Source organism: Myodes glareolus, chromosome 6 (genome assembly GCF_982192425.1).
Source record: "Myodes glareolus chromosome 6, mMyoGla1.1, whole genome shotgun sequence".
Lineage (NCBI taxonomy): Eukaryota > Metazoa > Chordata > Mammalia > Rodentia > Cricetidae > Myodes > Myodes glareolus.
The window spans coordinates 20,653,556-20,670,374 of NC_142031.1; the positions used below are offsets into that span (position 1 = coordinate 20,653,556).

At 50.6% G+C, this 16,819-nt stretch overlaps 1 protein-coding gene across 1 annotated transcript; it reads right to left on the bottom strand.

The window, feature by feature from the left end:
- Window positions 1–581: 581 nt before the first annotated feature.
- Trim63 (tripartite motif containing 63) lies at window positions 582–14,964 on the bottom strand. The gene is made up of 9 exons (XM_048443143.2): window positions 14,674–14,964; window positions 13,544–13,716; window positions 9,063–9,231; window positions 8,089–8,184; window positions 6,195–6,428; window positions 4,821–4,843; window positions 4,403–4,527; window positions 2,460–2,531; window positions 582–1,314 (listed from the first exon to the last, which is right to left on the bottom strand). The coding sequence occupies exons 1-9, from the start codon at window positions 14,830–14,832 to the stop codon at window positions 1,304–1,306; spliced, it is 1,062 nt and encodes a 353-aa protein (XP_048299100.2). The 5' UTR covers window positions 14,833–14,964; the 3' UTR covers window positions 582–1,303.
- Between the last annotated feature and the right edge of the window lie 1,855 nt (window positions 14,965–16,819).

Here is a 16,819-nt window from a genome sequence, read left to right on the forward strand (position 1 = left end):
GTGCCACCACCACCCAGCTCATCAGTGTTTTATAAAACAGGGTCTCAGGCTGGCATCAAACTTGCTGTGTAGCTGAGGGTGACCTTGAACATCAAATCTTCCTGCCTCCACCTCCCAAATGATGGGACTACTGGTGTGCACCAGCAAGCCCTCCTTCACCAACTCTCTGCTTTTTGGCTTTATCTATTTTATTTTTGAGACTGGATCTGTCAACACAGGCCTGGCTGTCCTTGAACTCAGAGAGGTCCGCCTGCCTCTGCCTCACAAGTGTTAGGATTAAAGGCATGTGTTACCCCGTCAGCTTTCTTTTGTATTCTGTTTCCAGGGTTTGTGTCGTCCTGTGTTCTGCTTGGCTGTAGATGAACTGACTCTGCACTGCTCTCTGAGACTGGACAAGGGATTACAGACTGGCTGACTCTTAATTCTTTTCTCCTCAAAACGAAACAAATCAAAGAAAACCAGACCAAAGGAGCATTAGGGTACCCTGTAGATCAGGGAAGTTTCATCTACTATCTTCATGGTCCTCAGTTCCATCGCTAGCAACACACACAAGCACTCAAGCTGAATGAAATCACACCTCCTTTTTAGTTACATGAAAAAAGCGCTGTATGTTTATTTTTTATTCTTTTTCATTATTATTTTTTGAGACAGAGACTCTCTATGTAGTCCTGGCTGGTCTGGAACTCCCCATGTAGACCAGGTTGGCCTCAAACTCACAGAGATCCAGCTGGAGTGCTGGGACGAAAGGGCACTGGCCCCCATGCCCAGCCCGCTGCGCATTTATTAAAACAACATATAGCACAAACTCAGTACTCTCCCCGTCTTTGGGAACGGGCACTGAAATACAGTACATTGCCCTAGGCCTTTGAGTGAGACCCACCCTCCCACCAAGGAAGGGATTTGGGCAGCTCCATTACCTTGGCTTCCTTCCCTGTTTGTGACAATCGCCAGTCACACAATGACCAGACGTGATCATACAAAAGTTCTCATACAAAAAGCACCAAATTGGCATACATATACAAGTAGATACAAAAATCACATTTTAAAAACATACAAAATATTTCATTTTGCACCAACGTAGAAAAGTGTCCTGTGGCATTTTGAATACGTTTCCAATCGTGGTTCAGCAACTGCTGGACACAGCGGTGGGGGGTCCTACTCTAGTTCCTGCTCTCTGAACAGAGGAGACACACTTCCCCATTGTGGCCGCCCAAGGAGCCCCGAGCCCCAACCCCCTCCCGAGATGGGCCTGTCACCCGCCTCCCCGGTCTCTGCATCCAGAGGTGTGCACTCATCCGGCTCCTCACTGGTGTCCTGGAAGAGAAAATCAGACACAGGCTCATGGTGAGAGGACCCGGGACCTCCGGAGCTGTGGTGAGAAGCCAGACACCACCACCCCCAGCCTGGGCTTTTTCTTTAGAACCAGACTAGAAGTTAGCTGTCATAATTCAGTGGACTGCAGATGGCTTAGTGCAGTGTTTTCCAGCCTTCCTAACGCTGTGACGCTTTAGTACGGCTCCTCACGTTATGGTGACCCCCAGTTGTAAGAGTCCAGCCTCACTTCCATAGTGAGTTCCCAGTCAGCCATTAAAAAAAAAAAAAAGGAGGATGAGGTGGTGGAGGAGGAAGAAGCAGCAGCAGCTGGGACCCGACTTGGTGGCTTGGTGGGTAGGACCCTACATGCATGAGGGCCAGAGTTCAGATCCCCAGCACCCACACAAAGAAATGCCGATGGCCATGGCAGCCCCTGTGGTTCTAGAGCTCAGAAGACAGGAAAAGGGATCGCTGAGCAGCTTGGCTTGCTAGACTAGCAAATCCATGGACTCTGGGTTCAATTAAGAGACCCTGCCTAAATCAGGGTGGTGGTGGTGCACTCCTTTAATCCCAGCACTCAGGAGGCAGAGGCAAGTGGATCTCTGTGAGTTCGAGGCCAGCCTGGTCTACAGAGTTCCAGGACTGTTACACAGAGAAACCCTGTCTCAAAAACAAAAACAGGGCTGAAGAGGTGGCTCAGAGGTTAAGAGCACTAACTGTACTTCCAGAGGTCCTGAGTTCAATTCCCAGCAACCACATGGTGGCTCACAACCATCTATGATGAGATCTTGTGCCCTCTTCTGGCCTGCAGGCATACATGCAAACAGAATATTGTATACATAATATATAAATAAAATCTTTAAAAAAAGAAAAACAAAGAAAGAGAGAGAACCTGCCTCAGTGAATAGAGTGGGAAGTGATCAAGAAGGCCCTCCATGTCAGCATTGGACTTCTGCATGAACACCCCTGAGCACACAGCTTGAGCACACATATGTGCAAGCATGCATGTATGTACGCATACCTCAGATGTACAAAAAAGAGGAGGACTAAAGTAATAATGAACACTAACCCTCCACCCCCGGGAATGTGTAGCAGGGCATGCCTGTCCCTCAAGGCGCAAGGGCAGAGAAAGGTGGCCTTCTTACCTTCTTTCCCCTCTGTGGACACACCCTCTTCCTGATCCTCCTCATCTTCAATAAACTCCTCCTCGTCCTCATCTGTAACAAGAACAGTTGTTTTGGGATGAGGTTGGCCTAGAGGGGACATCTGTCTCCATTTCTGGACCCAACTGTGCACCTGGAAGCAGCAAGGACCTAGAAGGTACCAGGCTTGTAGAATCCCAGATCACAGAATCTAGCCTGCATGTTCCCTGCCTCCTCCCTTCAGGTCACAGTCCTTTCACTACGAGATAACACGCCTTCATCACTGGTGTGTCTGTGGCCTCAGGGACACAGAAGGCACACTTAGGGTCCTGTGCGCCTCAGCAGAACAGACACAGCACAAAGGGGAGGCTGGACAAACATTTCCTGTCCTTCCGGATCGAAGTCCTTAGTTTAAAGGAATTTGCTCAGCCTTTGAAATCAGTTTGCTCAGCATCTCCTGTCTGCCTCATTCCTCAGTACACAGAGAGGCAGTCTTGGGGCAGCCTGGGGTTCTTTGCTCAGGACAGTGTCCACCAAGGTGCAATCTGGATTCTCACTTTCTCATCCTGGGATGTGACCTTCAAACTTTCCTAACAGGGTCGTGCCCCTCCCGCAACTCCCTTCCTCAGGATTACAGAGTCAACATTTGTCAAGCATTATTTACAAACTAGAGCACCATGGTTAAATTTGTAATCCCAGGACTCAGGAAACTGAGATAGGTTAGCCACAGATTTGAAGACAGTTTGGGCTACATAGTGACACCCTGTCTCAACAACAACAAAAGCAGCAAGTAAAACCTCCAGCCAAACATCCAAGATGCATACATGAACCAGATAATCCAAACACCCAGGATGCATACAACAAACTGGATAATCCAAACACCCAGGATGCATACATGAACCAGATAATCCAGGGGTCTTGCTGTGTCACTTAAGCCATAGTTACTTCTCATAGTAATTTCCCCAGAGAATCACTGGGGCCAGTGCCATGGTGTCGTCACATTGTCTCATGTGTCCTCGGAGAGTCTTGTGAGCCAAATGACCCGGGTGGGGTTTGCACCTGCTACTTCCTAGCCCAGCGGCCTTGAACAACTAAGCACTCTATACTTAGTTTCCTAACCTCAAGGTAGAGGTGCTAACAGAACTCCGTCCTAGAGTTGATAGGATTTATGTCTTTAGATCAGGGTCTCAGTGGTCTGAGCATAAAAAGTCCAATGAATAAAAGAGCTCAGAAATGAGCGCAGTGGGACATCCCTTTAATCCCAGCGCTCAGGAGGCAGAGGCAGGAGGATCTCTGTGAGTTCACGGAAAGCCTGGTCCACAAGAGCTAGTTCCAGGACAGGCTCCAAAACTACAGAGAAACCCTGTCTTGGAAAACAAACAAAAAAGAAGGAGGAGAAGAAGAAGTGGATGAGGAGCAGCAGCAACTCAGAGAAGAACAGAAAGAGCTGGCTCAGAGGTAGAACACTTGCCACTTGCATAGCTTGTGTGAAGCCCTGGGTTCAATCACCAGTAATGGACTCCCCCCCCCCCCCCCGCCAAAAAAACCAAACAAACAAACCAGGAGACGACCAAGGTAGTGGGGGCTTGCCAAAGTCACACAAATAGCACACAGAGTTAGAATCAGGATTTGAAGTGAGAGCCCTCTAATTCTGGATATCATGAGATTTGAATTCACAAGGTTGACTGTGAAGCCACAGATGGGTGGCGCAGGCCTTTAATCCCAGCACGCAGGAGGCAGAGGCAGGCTGACCTCTGAGTTCCAGGCCAGCCTGGTCTACTTAGAGAATTCTAGAACAGCCAAGGGCTCCGCAGAGAGACCCTGTCGAAGCTGTCTGTGTAAATTTGACATTTTTAGTGGATCTGTCTACCATCAGCACACAGAAGAACGCTGCCTTTCAAAGGTCAAACAGGCGCAGAAGCAAGTAGCATCACCATGGCCTTTACCTGTCCCAAAGTCGATGGCCCTCAGGGCTTCTGCTATGTGTTCTAGATCCAGAGTAAAGTAGTCCATGCTTTCAAAGCCCTGCTCTGTCTTCCCCAGCTGGCAGCCCTTGGAAGCTTCCACAATGCTGCGGGGGAGGAAGGCAGGGTAAGGTCTCAGGGTTCCTCGTAGGAAGGGACAGCCCAGCCTCAGCTCTAGGTGGGTCCGTCCCAGCCCCACAATCCATCCCTGAAGTGAGAGGGCATGAAAGAGTAGAGATCTTCTCCAGGGTCAAGCAGAGTGGATGACCTAAGAAAGTAGGGGGCATGAGCAGGGGATGAGCCCCAACTCCTGGAGAATTAATGCATAGGGTCCCACTGGGCAAGTGTCAGAAGCCCTGGGGCAACTAGGGACTTGGGCGACAGTTCCCGAGACACTAACCTCTTGATGAGTTGCTTGGCACTCTGTGGGGAGAAAGAGCAGAGGAGGTTAGCATTGAAAACCCCAGGGAAGATAAAATAGCGACCTCCTGAGCATAGACTCAGGTATCACCCCATGGTGCAGTCCTGCCCTAAGACAGAATGTGGACATTTTCTCTCTGTCCCTAGCTAGCACAGGTCTTGGCCAGCATGCATCCCAAAAAGCTGTCATTGTCTGAGCAGGAAACCAGGATTCTCGGGCCAAGTCACTCACAATGTCTGAAGTCTCCCGGATGTGAGTCAAACAAACCTCCTTCTCAGACCGATGGTCTGGACAAAGCCGGCCCATGAGAAGAGCTGAAGGCATGTGTTCTGAGTATTGTGTTTTTAATTTTTTCTTTGTATGTATGTGTGCCTGTGTGAAATTATTTGCAACACATGTGTGCAGCAGCCCTGGAGGCCAGAAGAGGGTGTCAGACTCCCCTGATTGTGAGCTGCCCAACATGGGTGCTGGGAACCTTCTCAAGTCCTCCTAAAGAGCAGCGAGCACCCTTGACTTCTGCGCCGTCATCTCTCCAAACTGTCTGGGTTTTGCTGCTGTCGAAAGGTTTACTTATTTATGTTTTATGTGTATGTATGAGTGCCTGCATATATGTATTACGCCACATATGTGCCTGGTGCCCTTGGAAGTCAGAAGCGGTCATTGGGTCCCCTGGAGCTGGAGCTATAGATGGTTGTAAGCCGCCATGTAGGTGCTGGGAACTGAATCCAGATCCTTTGCAAGAACAGAAAGTGTTTCCCTCTCTCTGTCTCTCTGTCTCTCTGTCTCTGTCTCTCTCTCTTCTCTCTATTATGTAGCTCTGGCTGTCCTGGAATTTGCTTTGTAGACCAGTCCGGCCTCAAAATCACAGAGATCAGCCTGCCTCTGCCTCCCCAGTCCTGGGACTAAGGGTGTGTGTCACAAGAAGTCTTCTTAACCACAGCCATCTATTTTTTTTTTAAATTTGTTTGTTTGTTTGGAGACAGAGTCTCACTATGCAGTCTTGGCTGGTCTGGAACTCCCTATATAGATGAGGCTAGCCTCAAACTCACAGAGATCCTCCTGCCTCTGCCTGCATCTTCTGCCTCTGCCTGTGTCTTCTAAGTGCTCAGATCAAAGTCGTGTGCCACCAAGCCTAGCCTGGCATGTTTTATTTTGAGATAACAGTCCATATTTCACCAAGTTGCCCTGGTCTCCCCTCAACTTGCAATCCTCTCATCTCAGACTCTCAAGTATTAGGATTACAGGCACGAGCTACTATGCCTGGCATCTCACCAAGATTTAAAAGGCCTGTTCAAGGGTGAAGGAAGAGTACACACAATTCAAATCTACCCAGACACTCCAGGTGCCGCTCACCAGAAGGAAGGTGGCCCCTCCAGGCTCGTCCAGGGACTGAATGGCTGTTTCCACAAGTTTGGTGGACTTTTCCAGCTGCTCACGGTACTGGAGGATCAGGGCCTCGATGAAGCCCAGCTTCTCCTCCTGCTCCTGCGTGATCCTCTGCAGCAACTCGCTCTTCTTCTCGTCCAAGATGGCGTAGAGGGCGTCAAACTTCTGACTCAGCTCCTCCTTCACCTGGTGACTGTTCTCCTGAGGACAGAAACCTACAGTCTCGTCTCATGGGGTCCCGACCCACTTTCTGAGACAGAAGGGCCCAAGAACTAGCCACTTGCAGCAGAAGAGAGCCTGCCCAGTTCCCACCACACAGCAAACAAAGCTAATTGGAAGAACGGCCTGCACGGAAGGCTGACTTGGTACAACTCAGCGGGATTCTCTCTCAAAATAAAAGTGGTACCTTCCAGAGTGGGATGCCACACAGAGGAATAATAATGTTCCCATCCTGCTCCATTGTCCACTTGCAGTTAGGATACCCACTCCCCGCTGCCCAACTCCAACCCTTCCCCAAGAAGAGACCAGATTCTTTTTCTTTTTTTTTTTCTTTTTGGAGACAGGCTCTCAATGTGTAGAGCTGGCTTGCCTGGAGTTTATGATGTAGATCAGGCTGGCCTCAAACTCACAGAGATCCACTTGCCTCTGCCTCCCGAGTGCTGGGATTAGAGGTATGGGCCACTGCGTCCAGCAAGAGCAGAATTTTGAATACTCTTCCTGTCTTGTCTTTTCTCTTTGCTTTCTCATCTTCTGTTTATTGACTTGTTTTTGAGGCTTGTTTTCTCACGTAGCTCAGGCTGGCCTCAAACGCACTATGTAGGAGATACATAATTTCTTCATCTCCCAAATGCTGATGTTACAGACATGGCATCACATCTGGCTGGGAAAACTACCTCTGCCTCTGCTGTCTGTGGAACCTGCAGTCTTCCAAAGCTCATTAGAAGTGCAGTCAGGTGCAAGCATGTGATCCCAGCACTTGGTAGGTAGAGGTAGGGGAAGCAGGAGTTCAAGTCACTCTAGACTACTTAGAAAATGCAAGGCCATCCTGTTTACACAAGACTTGTCTCAAAATATCAAATCAAAGATAGAAAATAGGAAAGACAGAAAGAGGCCTGGAGAGATGGCTCAGTGGTTAAGACCACTGACTGGCCAGGCAGTGGTGGCACACGCCTTTAATCCCAGCACTCGGGAGGCAGAGGCAGGTGGATTTCTGTGAGTTTGAGGCCAGCCTGGTCTACAGAACGATTTCCAGGACTGGCTCCATAGCTACTGAGAAACCCTGTCATGAAAAACAAAAAATGCTCTTCCAGAGGACCCTGATTCAATTCCCAACACCCACATGGTGGCTTACAACCATATATAACTCCAATTCCAAAAGATCCGACTCCCTCTTCTGCCCTCCTCGGGCACTGCACACGCATATGGTGCACAGACATACATGTTGGCAGAAGGCCCATATACATTAAAAATATATACTAAGTGAGGAAGTGCAGACTTCCGTTTTATTCCCGATCCGCTGAGTCAGATCCCGAGCTCCCATAGGCACCAGGGTCGAGTGTGAGCTTTTAAAGGTCCAGGAACCCTGCTTGGCAGCAGAGTGATTGATGCTAGAGACGCTCGTGGAGTTATTGGCAATTGCGTCTATCTTGACCTTGGGCAGAGTCGGGCACCGCTGCCATGTTCAGGAACTATCTGCTGAGTGAGGGCAGGGATGACTGTGCCCCTTTCCTGCCATCTCTGTTGGGCACCCAAGGCGCTGAAACCCCAAGCCGCACTCACAGCTCAGGCCCTCCCCGGATGCCAGCTGCACTGGAGGCGTCCACTGCGCCTCACCGCTGACAGGGCCGCTCAGCGCCCTCACCTTGGTCACTCGGCAGGAGTCCTCCAGCTGAGAAATGATAGTCTGCACTCGGTCGTTCCCTGCCACCAGCATGGAGATGCAGTTACTCAGTTCAGTCTGGAGGGGAGGGGGTGAGAGAGGAGAGACAGAAATAGACTCAGGGTTGGCTGTTTCTTAGTATCAACAGGATGATAGCCTGCTCCCCCTCTCGGAGAGAGTCACCAGGAGGATTGCTCTCCCTCCTGGGATGCAGTTCAGGCCTAAAGCCGAGACTTCCACAGATGCTATATCCTTTATGGATAGATGAGACCCAGAAAGAGAAACAAGCACCCCCAAACACACGGCAAGGTATTGAAAAGGGAACAAAGGAAAAACTAGCTTCTTTCTTTCTATATTTTTGAGACAGGGTCTTACTGTGCTGCCTTGGCTGGCCCAGAACTTACTTATGTAGACCAGGCTGGCCTCAAATTCACTGGGATCCGCCTGCCTCTGCCTCATGAGCGCTGGTTTTAAAAGCCTATGCTGCCATACCCGACTGCTAGTTCCTGACAGAAAGAATAGAACTGGAAAGTTCTAGAAGAGAAAAGTCCAAGAGCTGAGTGGAATGCGGAGAGCAGAGTTTAGAAAGGGCTGCTGCTAACTGCACAGACAGGACGCTGGGGTGGCCAGCAGCTCAGGGGAGAGCCTCGAATCTGCTTTGTGCTATATGAGAGGCTCAAACGGAGAGTATGCAGGAGGAGAAGCTATAGTCTGGAAGGGTCTGGTGGCCTGACCCTAGGGTCTGGCCTCGTCCCTGTGGCCACACCCAGGTGTTCTCAAGTGGTTCTAATTATAACCCATGAGCTCAGCCACCTCCCCCAGGGAGGCGGCGGCTGCTGTCCCTGTGGCCTGGGAAGTCCCTTCAGAGGGACTATTCCTGAAAGGCCGGCTCAGCACATCCACAGGGGTCAGATCCACCCCCAGAATCATCCAGGCACAGTGGCGGTCGTCAATACCTTCTGTCCCTGGAAGATGTTTTGCAGCGGGGCTACCTCACAGGCCTGGTGGGCCCCGAACACCTTGCACAAGGAGCATGTAGGCACCTCACATGTGAGGCAGTAGATGTTGATTTTCTCGTCTTCATGCTCCTTGCACATCGGATGGCTGCCTTTCTGCAGGGGCCGACTGAGGGGGAGAGGAATCACAAGTCAGGGATGTCCCCTCTCTTTGTCCCCAAGCACAGGAAGCCACCACCATCCACATGTCAGCTCCCAGTGGGTCAGGCTGCTCCAGATAGCCTCCGTTTTATCTTCTGGGAGCCCAAGAGCAAAGAAGCTAATGATATCAAAGCTGTTCCCAAACCCCCAAACTCAGGCTCTGGTGTTGGAACTGGCCTGAGTTGGTACAGGGGACCCCGGGGAGGACCCCAGAATTCCAGAGTCAGACCCGAAGATGCTGACCTAAGGGGAGAGGCAAGAATCCCAGAAACTGAATGGATTTGCCCAAGGTCGCCCAGCAGCACAGGCAGGGGAGGCTAGAACGCCTTTGCTCTAATTATAGCCCCATAACTCTTGGTTGCTGCGCCTGGGCAACTTATTCCAATGCAATCCTTATGTCTATATTTAATCTACCAGACCATAGCCTCCAACCAGGCCGGAAAGCCTGCTTGTTTTTCTTCCCAAAGTCTATAACATACAGTGCCTGGCATGAAGACCATGGAAATGAAACGCAAGTAGGAAGAATACACGAACAAACACATCCTGAAGGTGTCCGAGGGCTCAGAGAAGGGGACAGTACGTACACTCTAAGCCATGCAAACAACACGTGGTGGGGACAGGGCTGTCCAGAAGCAGATCACAAACCTTGGCCTCCGCTACTCTCGGGGCCCAGAAGCGCTTCTTTTTTAAATTTTAAAAACTGCCTTTATTTATTATGTGTGTATGTTGGGGGAGGGGGAATGTGTGTGCCACGGCACACGTATGGAGGCCGGAGGATAGCTCGAAGGATTTGGTTCTCTCCTTCTACCATGTGGGTCCTAGGGATAGAACTCAGGTCGTCGGGCTTGGCGGCAAGCCGGCCCAAGAGTCTCTTCTTTCTGTCCTAGGATGCCTTGTTCCCTTTATTGCTTTCTCCATGTAGGATGCCTGGCATGTTCCTCTGCAACATCAGCCGTTTCCCAGCCTAGACTGAGGTTTTAAAGTCAAGTCCTTACCTCCCAAGCTAGACAGAACTTACATCCATTTAGGATAGGCTACTTTGTCCACAAGACCTCTGATCCCCAGCCCCTAACACGTAACCACTTCATAAGTCTCAAATAGTGACAATCCCCATCAGTGCCAGGGTCTCACCTCCCAGCAGCCCTGCATGGCTGTCACATGACCATGACCTCACTGCCCCCTCCAGGAGCTCCTTTCCAGGCTTTTTTGTTTTGTTTTCATCTGTGAGCCCAGGGACTCCCCACTGTGGCTGTGGTGATGGGTGTTTCCTCCACTTCTGTCCCCTAGGGTGGCAGTAGCAAGACAGGGTATGAAGCAAGATGAAGAAGGCCTGCTGCCTGAGAACACCTCCCTCCCTGGTGGCCAGGTGTCAGGACAGGTCTTGCGTGATCTTAGTCTTCAAACCTCGGCGTCTCTCAGAACTGTGCCAACCATGTCAGAATGTGACCTGCAGAGCTCTGAGCAGACCCTGGTTAAAGGCAGCTGTCATTGTCATTTACCTGTTAGGGGAAAAACCCCAAAGAGTCCAGACACAGCCTACCCTTAAGGACTCTTTAGGAGGCTGGCACTGTAGACTATAAACTGTGTTATTGGGGCTGGAGAGATGGCTCAGCAGTTAAGAGCATTGCCTGCTCTTCCAAAGGTCCTGAGTTCAATTCCCAGCAACCACATGGTGGCTCACAGCCATCTGTAATGAGGTCTGGTGCCCTCTTCTGGCCTTCAGGCATACACACAGACAGATTATTGTATACATCATAAATAAATAAATATTTAAAAACTGTATTATTATTATTATTATTACTGCCATCATTATCATCGTCATCATCATCAGAAATAGGCATTTGTGGGCTGACAAGTTGGCTCAGCAGATAAGGGTGCTTGCATTGCAGCAGGAGGCTAGTGACCTGAGTTTGATCCTTGGAACTCGTGTAAAGGCAGAAGGAGAGAACGGATTACACAAAGTTGTCCTCTAACCTCCACACATGGGCCATGGCATGTGCACACTCACCCCCACACCGCACACTAACAACAATAAATAATACAAGTAATTTAAAATAATATATGCATGTCTTATCTGGGAAAGGGACTGGACAAAGCCTTGGGTTAGAGTTAGAAAGGGTTCTACCACGGAGCTGTATTTCCAGTCCCTGATTTTTATTATCTTTGAAGCAGGATCTTGCTGAATGGGCCAGGCAGGCACTGCGTTTGCAAGGTGAACCTTAAAACGGAGAGCCTCCTGCTTCAGGCTTCCAAGTCTAAGGATCGCAGATGACTGGGATTGTGGGCATGGGCCACCGTGACCGGTGCTCAACAATGTTCATTTGTAGTGTTGTGTTCTACCCACATGAGATGCAATATGACAAAGTTTAGAATACTCCCTGCTGAGACTGGAGAGATAGGTGGGCAGTGAAGAGAGCTTACTGCTCTTGCAGAGGACCTGGGTTTGATTCCCAGCACCCATAAGACAGCTCATAACCATCTGTAACGGCAGTATAATGCCGGTTCTAGTTCTGGGGGGGGGGATCATGATAGCAACATCTTGTCAACTTGACTACATCTGGAATTAATTAAAACCCAAGTAGCTGGGTATACCATAAGGGGTTTCTTTCTTTTTTTTTCTTAATTAAATCATTTTTATGTGAAGACCCACTTCTAATCTAAATTTTTTTTCGAAGTGGGAAGACCCTCCCCTAATCTGGGACACACTTTCTGCTGGTGCCCAATAAAGGACACGGAAGAAGGAAGCTTGTTCTCTCTTTGCCTTTGTGCTCCCGCGCTCACAAGCACGTCTATTCCCTCACTGGCATTCCAACATAGACTGAAGATCAAATGAGACATCCAGCCTTGTATGACTGTATCCGGTATGACTGCTGTAGGGCTGTATCCGGTATGACTGCTGTATGGCTGTATCCGGTATGACTGCTGTATGGCTGTATCCGGTATGACTGCTGTATGGCTGTATCCGGTATGACTGCTGTAGGGCTGTATGACTACTGGATCCCTGGACCTTCTGCTGGCAGACAGCCATTGCTGGGCCCGCTGGACTGCAGCCTTTAAGCCATTCTAATAAATCCTGTGTATGTATTTATTCTGTCAGTTCTGTCCTCTAGAGAACTCTGACTAATACAGGGATCCAGTACCCTCTTCTGGCCTCCACAGACACCAGATGCTCATCTTTACCACCTGCTGGCCTAACCTGCGTCTTCATCTTCTCACGAGAAAACGGGCACGAGACACCCTTGCAATGTCGCGGTGACACCAGGCAGGAAATGCACGGAGGAGCCCAGGGTGGCAACCACATGCAGTCAGTGCTCCACGAATGTTTAATATTTCAGATCTTAGCGTCTGTCCCCTTGACTGAGTCTGGCTATGTAGGCCGGGCTTGATGGCTCTGTTCTGCCTCAGCCCTCCTAGAGCTGGGATTGCAGCTACGCCCCTGTCTTCCCTGGTCTGGGGAAGGTTTTAGGCTTTGAGGTCAGCAGTCCGGGAGTTTTGCTGAGGTGTTTTCATTTACTTCATTGATGGGTAGGTGAATTGACTGGCCTTGGCGCTGGGGATCCCAGCACTCTGGGCTAGGGTTTCGTGTCTTCTCAGCAGGTTCTACCATTAAGACCCAGTCAGTACGCCCTCCTTTACAAAGATCACCCAGTAGCTGTGTCTCTTCCCAGTTGGTGCCCAACCCTGCACACCCCCTGCCACCCACAAATCCTGTCCAGATCGCCCCCTTCCCAAGCAGTAAACATTGGGTAACTGCCCAAAACTATTATTACTGTTGTTATTACTATTACTGTTGAGGAGGGGTGAGACAGGGTCTCATTCTGTAAGCTGCATTGGCCTGGAACTCATGGCAACCCTCCTGTCCCTGCCTCTCAAGAGGTGGGATCATGTGAGTCACCACACTTAGGTGACTTCCCTTCCTTGAGACTCCATTTCCTGCTCTACATAGGGATAATCCTGAGGGATGAAGCCTTCTGGGTGCCTGACCCCTGTTGCCCTAGAACCACTTGGCCGCACTGGCCCCAGCTATTTTCTCCGCCATAGACTTCTTTCTCTCTTAACCACACACTCATAACCCTGCTCTGGTCCCGGGCACTCTTTCATGCCCATAATATACCCAGCGAACTCAAGAGCTGAGGTTCTGTCTGAGGTAGAGAGTGATGGTCTCCTGGGGGAGGGGCTACAGTCTTCTGGGGGAGGGGCTACAGTCACCTGGGGGAGGGGCTACAGCCTCCTTGGGGAGCGGCTGGGCAGGGGGCTGGGCTGCCGAGCTGCTCACTAACCTGGAGCACTCCTGCTTGTAGATGTCAATGATGTTCTCCACCAGCAGATTCCTCTGTAGGCCGTACACCCCATGCCGGTCCATGATCACCTCATGGCGGCACGAGGGGCAGCGGAAACGACCTCCCGACATGGACACCGAGCCACCGCGGTTGGTCCAGTAGGGATTCGCAGCCTGAAGAGAGCCAAGGCAAAGATGAGGCTGGAGTTTCTTCCTTCTCTAGTCTCTAGCTCTTTCCCCAAATGACCCCAAACACACTGGCCGGACCAAAGGACATAGGCTCCTGGTCTCTACCTAGAACCAGCCCACCCACGCTGCGGATTGTTTTGGTTGAAGCATTCAAACAGTTAAGAGGTTCAGTATTAGCCAACATGAGTTCAGGTCATGTTGAAAACATGTTCAACTCTTTTTGAACGAAAGTTCAACTCTTTTTCTCTGTGCCTCAGTTTACCACTGGTATCGCAGGCCTTAGAATTAGTGCCAGCTCTTAGGACTGTTAAACTGTGAAAAATCATTTTTGGTTTCTTTGGTTTTGTTTCTGAGATAGGGTCTTGCTATCTGAAATTCATTAGGTAGCACAGACTGGCTTCAGACTCCTGCCTCAGTAACGACGTCTGACTGCGGAAGGTCATTTTCTGAAGCGACTCAAGACTTGAATCCCTCATCCAATGCAGTCACCACAGTCCAGGAAGACGGCGTCCCTTCTGCCCCCATAAGGATGCTGCCGTGGCTACGTGCCTCTTGCCACCTCCTTCCAAAGCTCTAGGCCCCCTGCCATGGTGGAGTTGGCTCCTGCCCCAGGGTCTGGGTTCTCTCTCCTCTCTGCCCGCCTCCCCTTCCCTCTTATCACTTAGGCATTTGACTCCTGAGTGGAGAATCAACAGTGAGCCATCCAGGCAAGAGCAGGGGGCTGTAGGCAGGTTGGAGACCAGACAGTATATCATGGAGAAGGACTGGGGCATCTCCTCATTTCCCCTTAGCTCCCCTCCATCCCTCCCCCTGCCCAGAGGTCTCTGCATGGCTCCACGTGGGAATGAGTCAGAAGCCTCCCACACTGAGAAGGAGGGGAAATCTGAGAAGCCGTCCTGGGGGAGGAGGGGGTTCCAGACCCGGGCCCTACTTGGTGCTGACCTGGAAGATGTCGTTGGCACACTTCCGGCAGAGGTTGTGCTGGCAGGGTAGGATGACCACAGGCTTGGTAAACATCTCCAGGCAGATAGGGCAGATCAGCTGCTTCTCCAGGTTCTCCATGGCGTTTCCATCCGGAATCAGGCTAGATTTATAATCCATATTGCTTTGAGATGTGGCCGCCTCTTCCACCCGTGTCACCAAAGCGGAACTGGAGGGCTTGCCTTCGTCCCCACACACACTCGATCCTCTTTGTCTTCTCCTGGCGTCCGACTTCGGTCTTGGTCTGAGGTCCTTCTGATATTTATAGCCGTACCTCAGTCACATGAGCCCCAGAAGGGGACCAGCTGAGCATTCCGAAGCCAAGCTGCTGGCGGGGCTTGAGTTTCCTCCAGGACCCAAAGATTTGTCTCTCTCAGATCACACGTGGGGATGAGCAATCGCGTTCCCCTGGGACGGGGGTCGTAAACAAGTACAGACTGTTCAGAGCCAGGCGCAGGACAGGGGCCAGGTACCCGAGTTTCCGGCAGATGTTGGCCTCCGCCCCCCACCCCATCACCGGCCCCGGCTCCACACCCCTCGTTCCCCCCTCCCCCGCCGTCAGCCAAGTGGGAGTGAGAAAAGGGACCTGGAGAGAGGGCCCCTGGAGTCAAGGGATCGGCAGCCAGCACTCTGGTACCAACCTAAGTCAGTTCCCCTTCTGGATCATTGAGCAGCTACAAGATAAGGGCTGGAGATAACCCCTCTGTGAGCCCTTCTTGCCTCAGCCTCTGGGCAAGCATCTTAACTGGGTCTTCAGAGACTCCCACGCTGGCAGCCCACCCTGACACCCCCGAGTAACTTACTGCACTTCATGCTAAAAGGGTTTTCTTGAGATCCAGTGGGGTGCCTCAGTGGGAAAGGGGCTTGCTGACACCCTGCCTTCACATGTCCAATTGTTTGCCCTGCACGGAGATACTCACAGCCCAGAAAGGAGACGAACATGAGATCCCTCCCTGTGCCTCAGAATCCTGGGCCCTGACACGTGGAAGTCTGCCAGAGGCACCCCTGGGCTTTGCATACATGTTCATTCTTGGACCCCAGGAAGAACCAGAGGCTATAGAAGATGTGGATCTCTTGAGACAAGAGTTGATCAAGATCTACAGATCTGCAGGCCTATATTCTCAGCTACTCAGGAGGCTGAGGCAGGAGGATCAAATTCAAGACTATCCTAGGCTATATAGTGATGTCATGTCTCAAAGTAAAACGTAAAACAGAGTACATGTCTGTAAGTCCAATACTTAGGAGGCAGAGGCAGGAGGATTAGGAGTTCAAAGCCAGCCTGAGCTACACAAAACCCTATCTCAAAATCAAATACTATCACTACACACCCCAAGTCACCACCATGACCCCTTACCACAAATCATACCACCCCAAAAGAAAAAGTGTAAAAGTGTATTTTTAAAAGTTAAAAGATGGTGCAGAAGACCAGGATTCCATTCCCAGCATCCACACAGTGACATGTAACAGTTATTCGGGCGCTAAGGGGTCTGGCGCCATCTTCTGGCCCGCACGGGTACTGTATGCATATAATGCACATACATGCTGGCAAAACACCTATACACAGAATAAAAATAAGTATTTTTAAAGGTAAAAAGAGAAAGGGGTAGGACTTAATGATAGAGCATTTACCTACCATGTGGGATGAGGAATTATGTTCCATTCTCCATAAAGCACACCCCCCCAAATAAAATCTTTGGGGAGTCCCATGAGCAGAGGGGCCAGTCTCAGGAAAGGGCAGATGAGGAGGTGGGACCAGTCCCAATGGGATCACAAAGAACAGAAAGCCAGGCCTGGTGATTCAGGCAGGAGGACTACTGTGAGTTCAGGTCAGCCTGGGCCACAGTGTGAAGACATGTCAGTTTTTCGGATCGCCCCAAATCTTGGTGGCTGGTGTTTGCTGAGCACTTGCTACATGGCAGGCACCGTGCCAAGGACTCGCTTGCCTTCTGGCAATTTCATCACCTGAACCATCGACAGCGCAAGAACCGTTACATCCCCATCAAACGGGACAGGCAAGTCAGGTGCAGAGAGGCAAAGTAACCCGTGTGAAGTCACACAGCCAGCAGTGGGTGGTTCTGAGACACAGCCCAGCGTGAGCTTCTGGTTT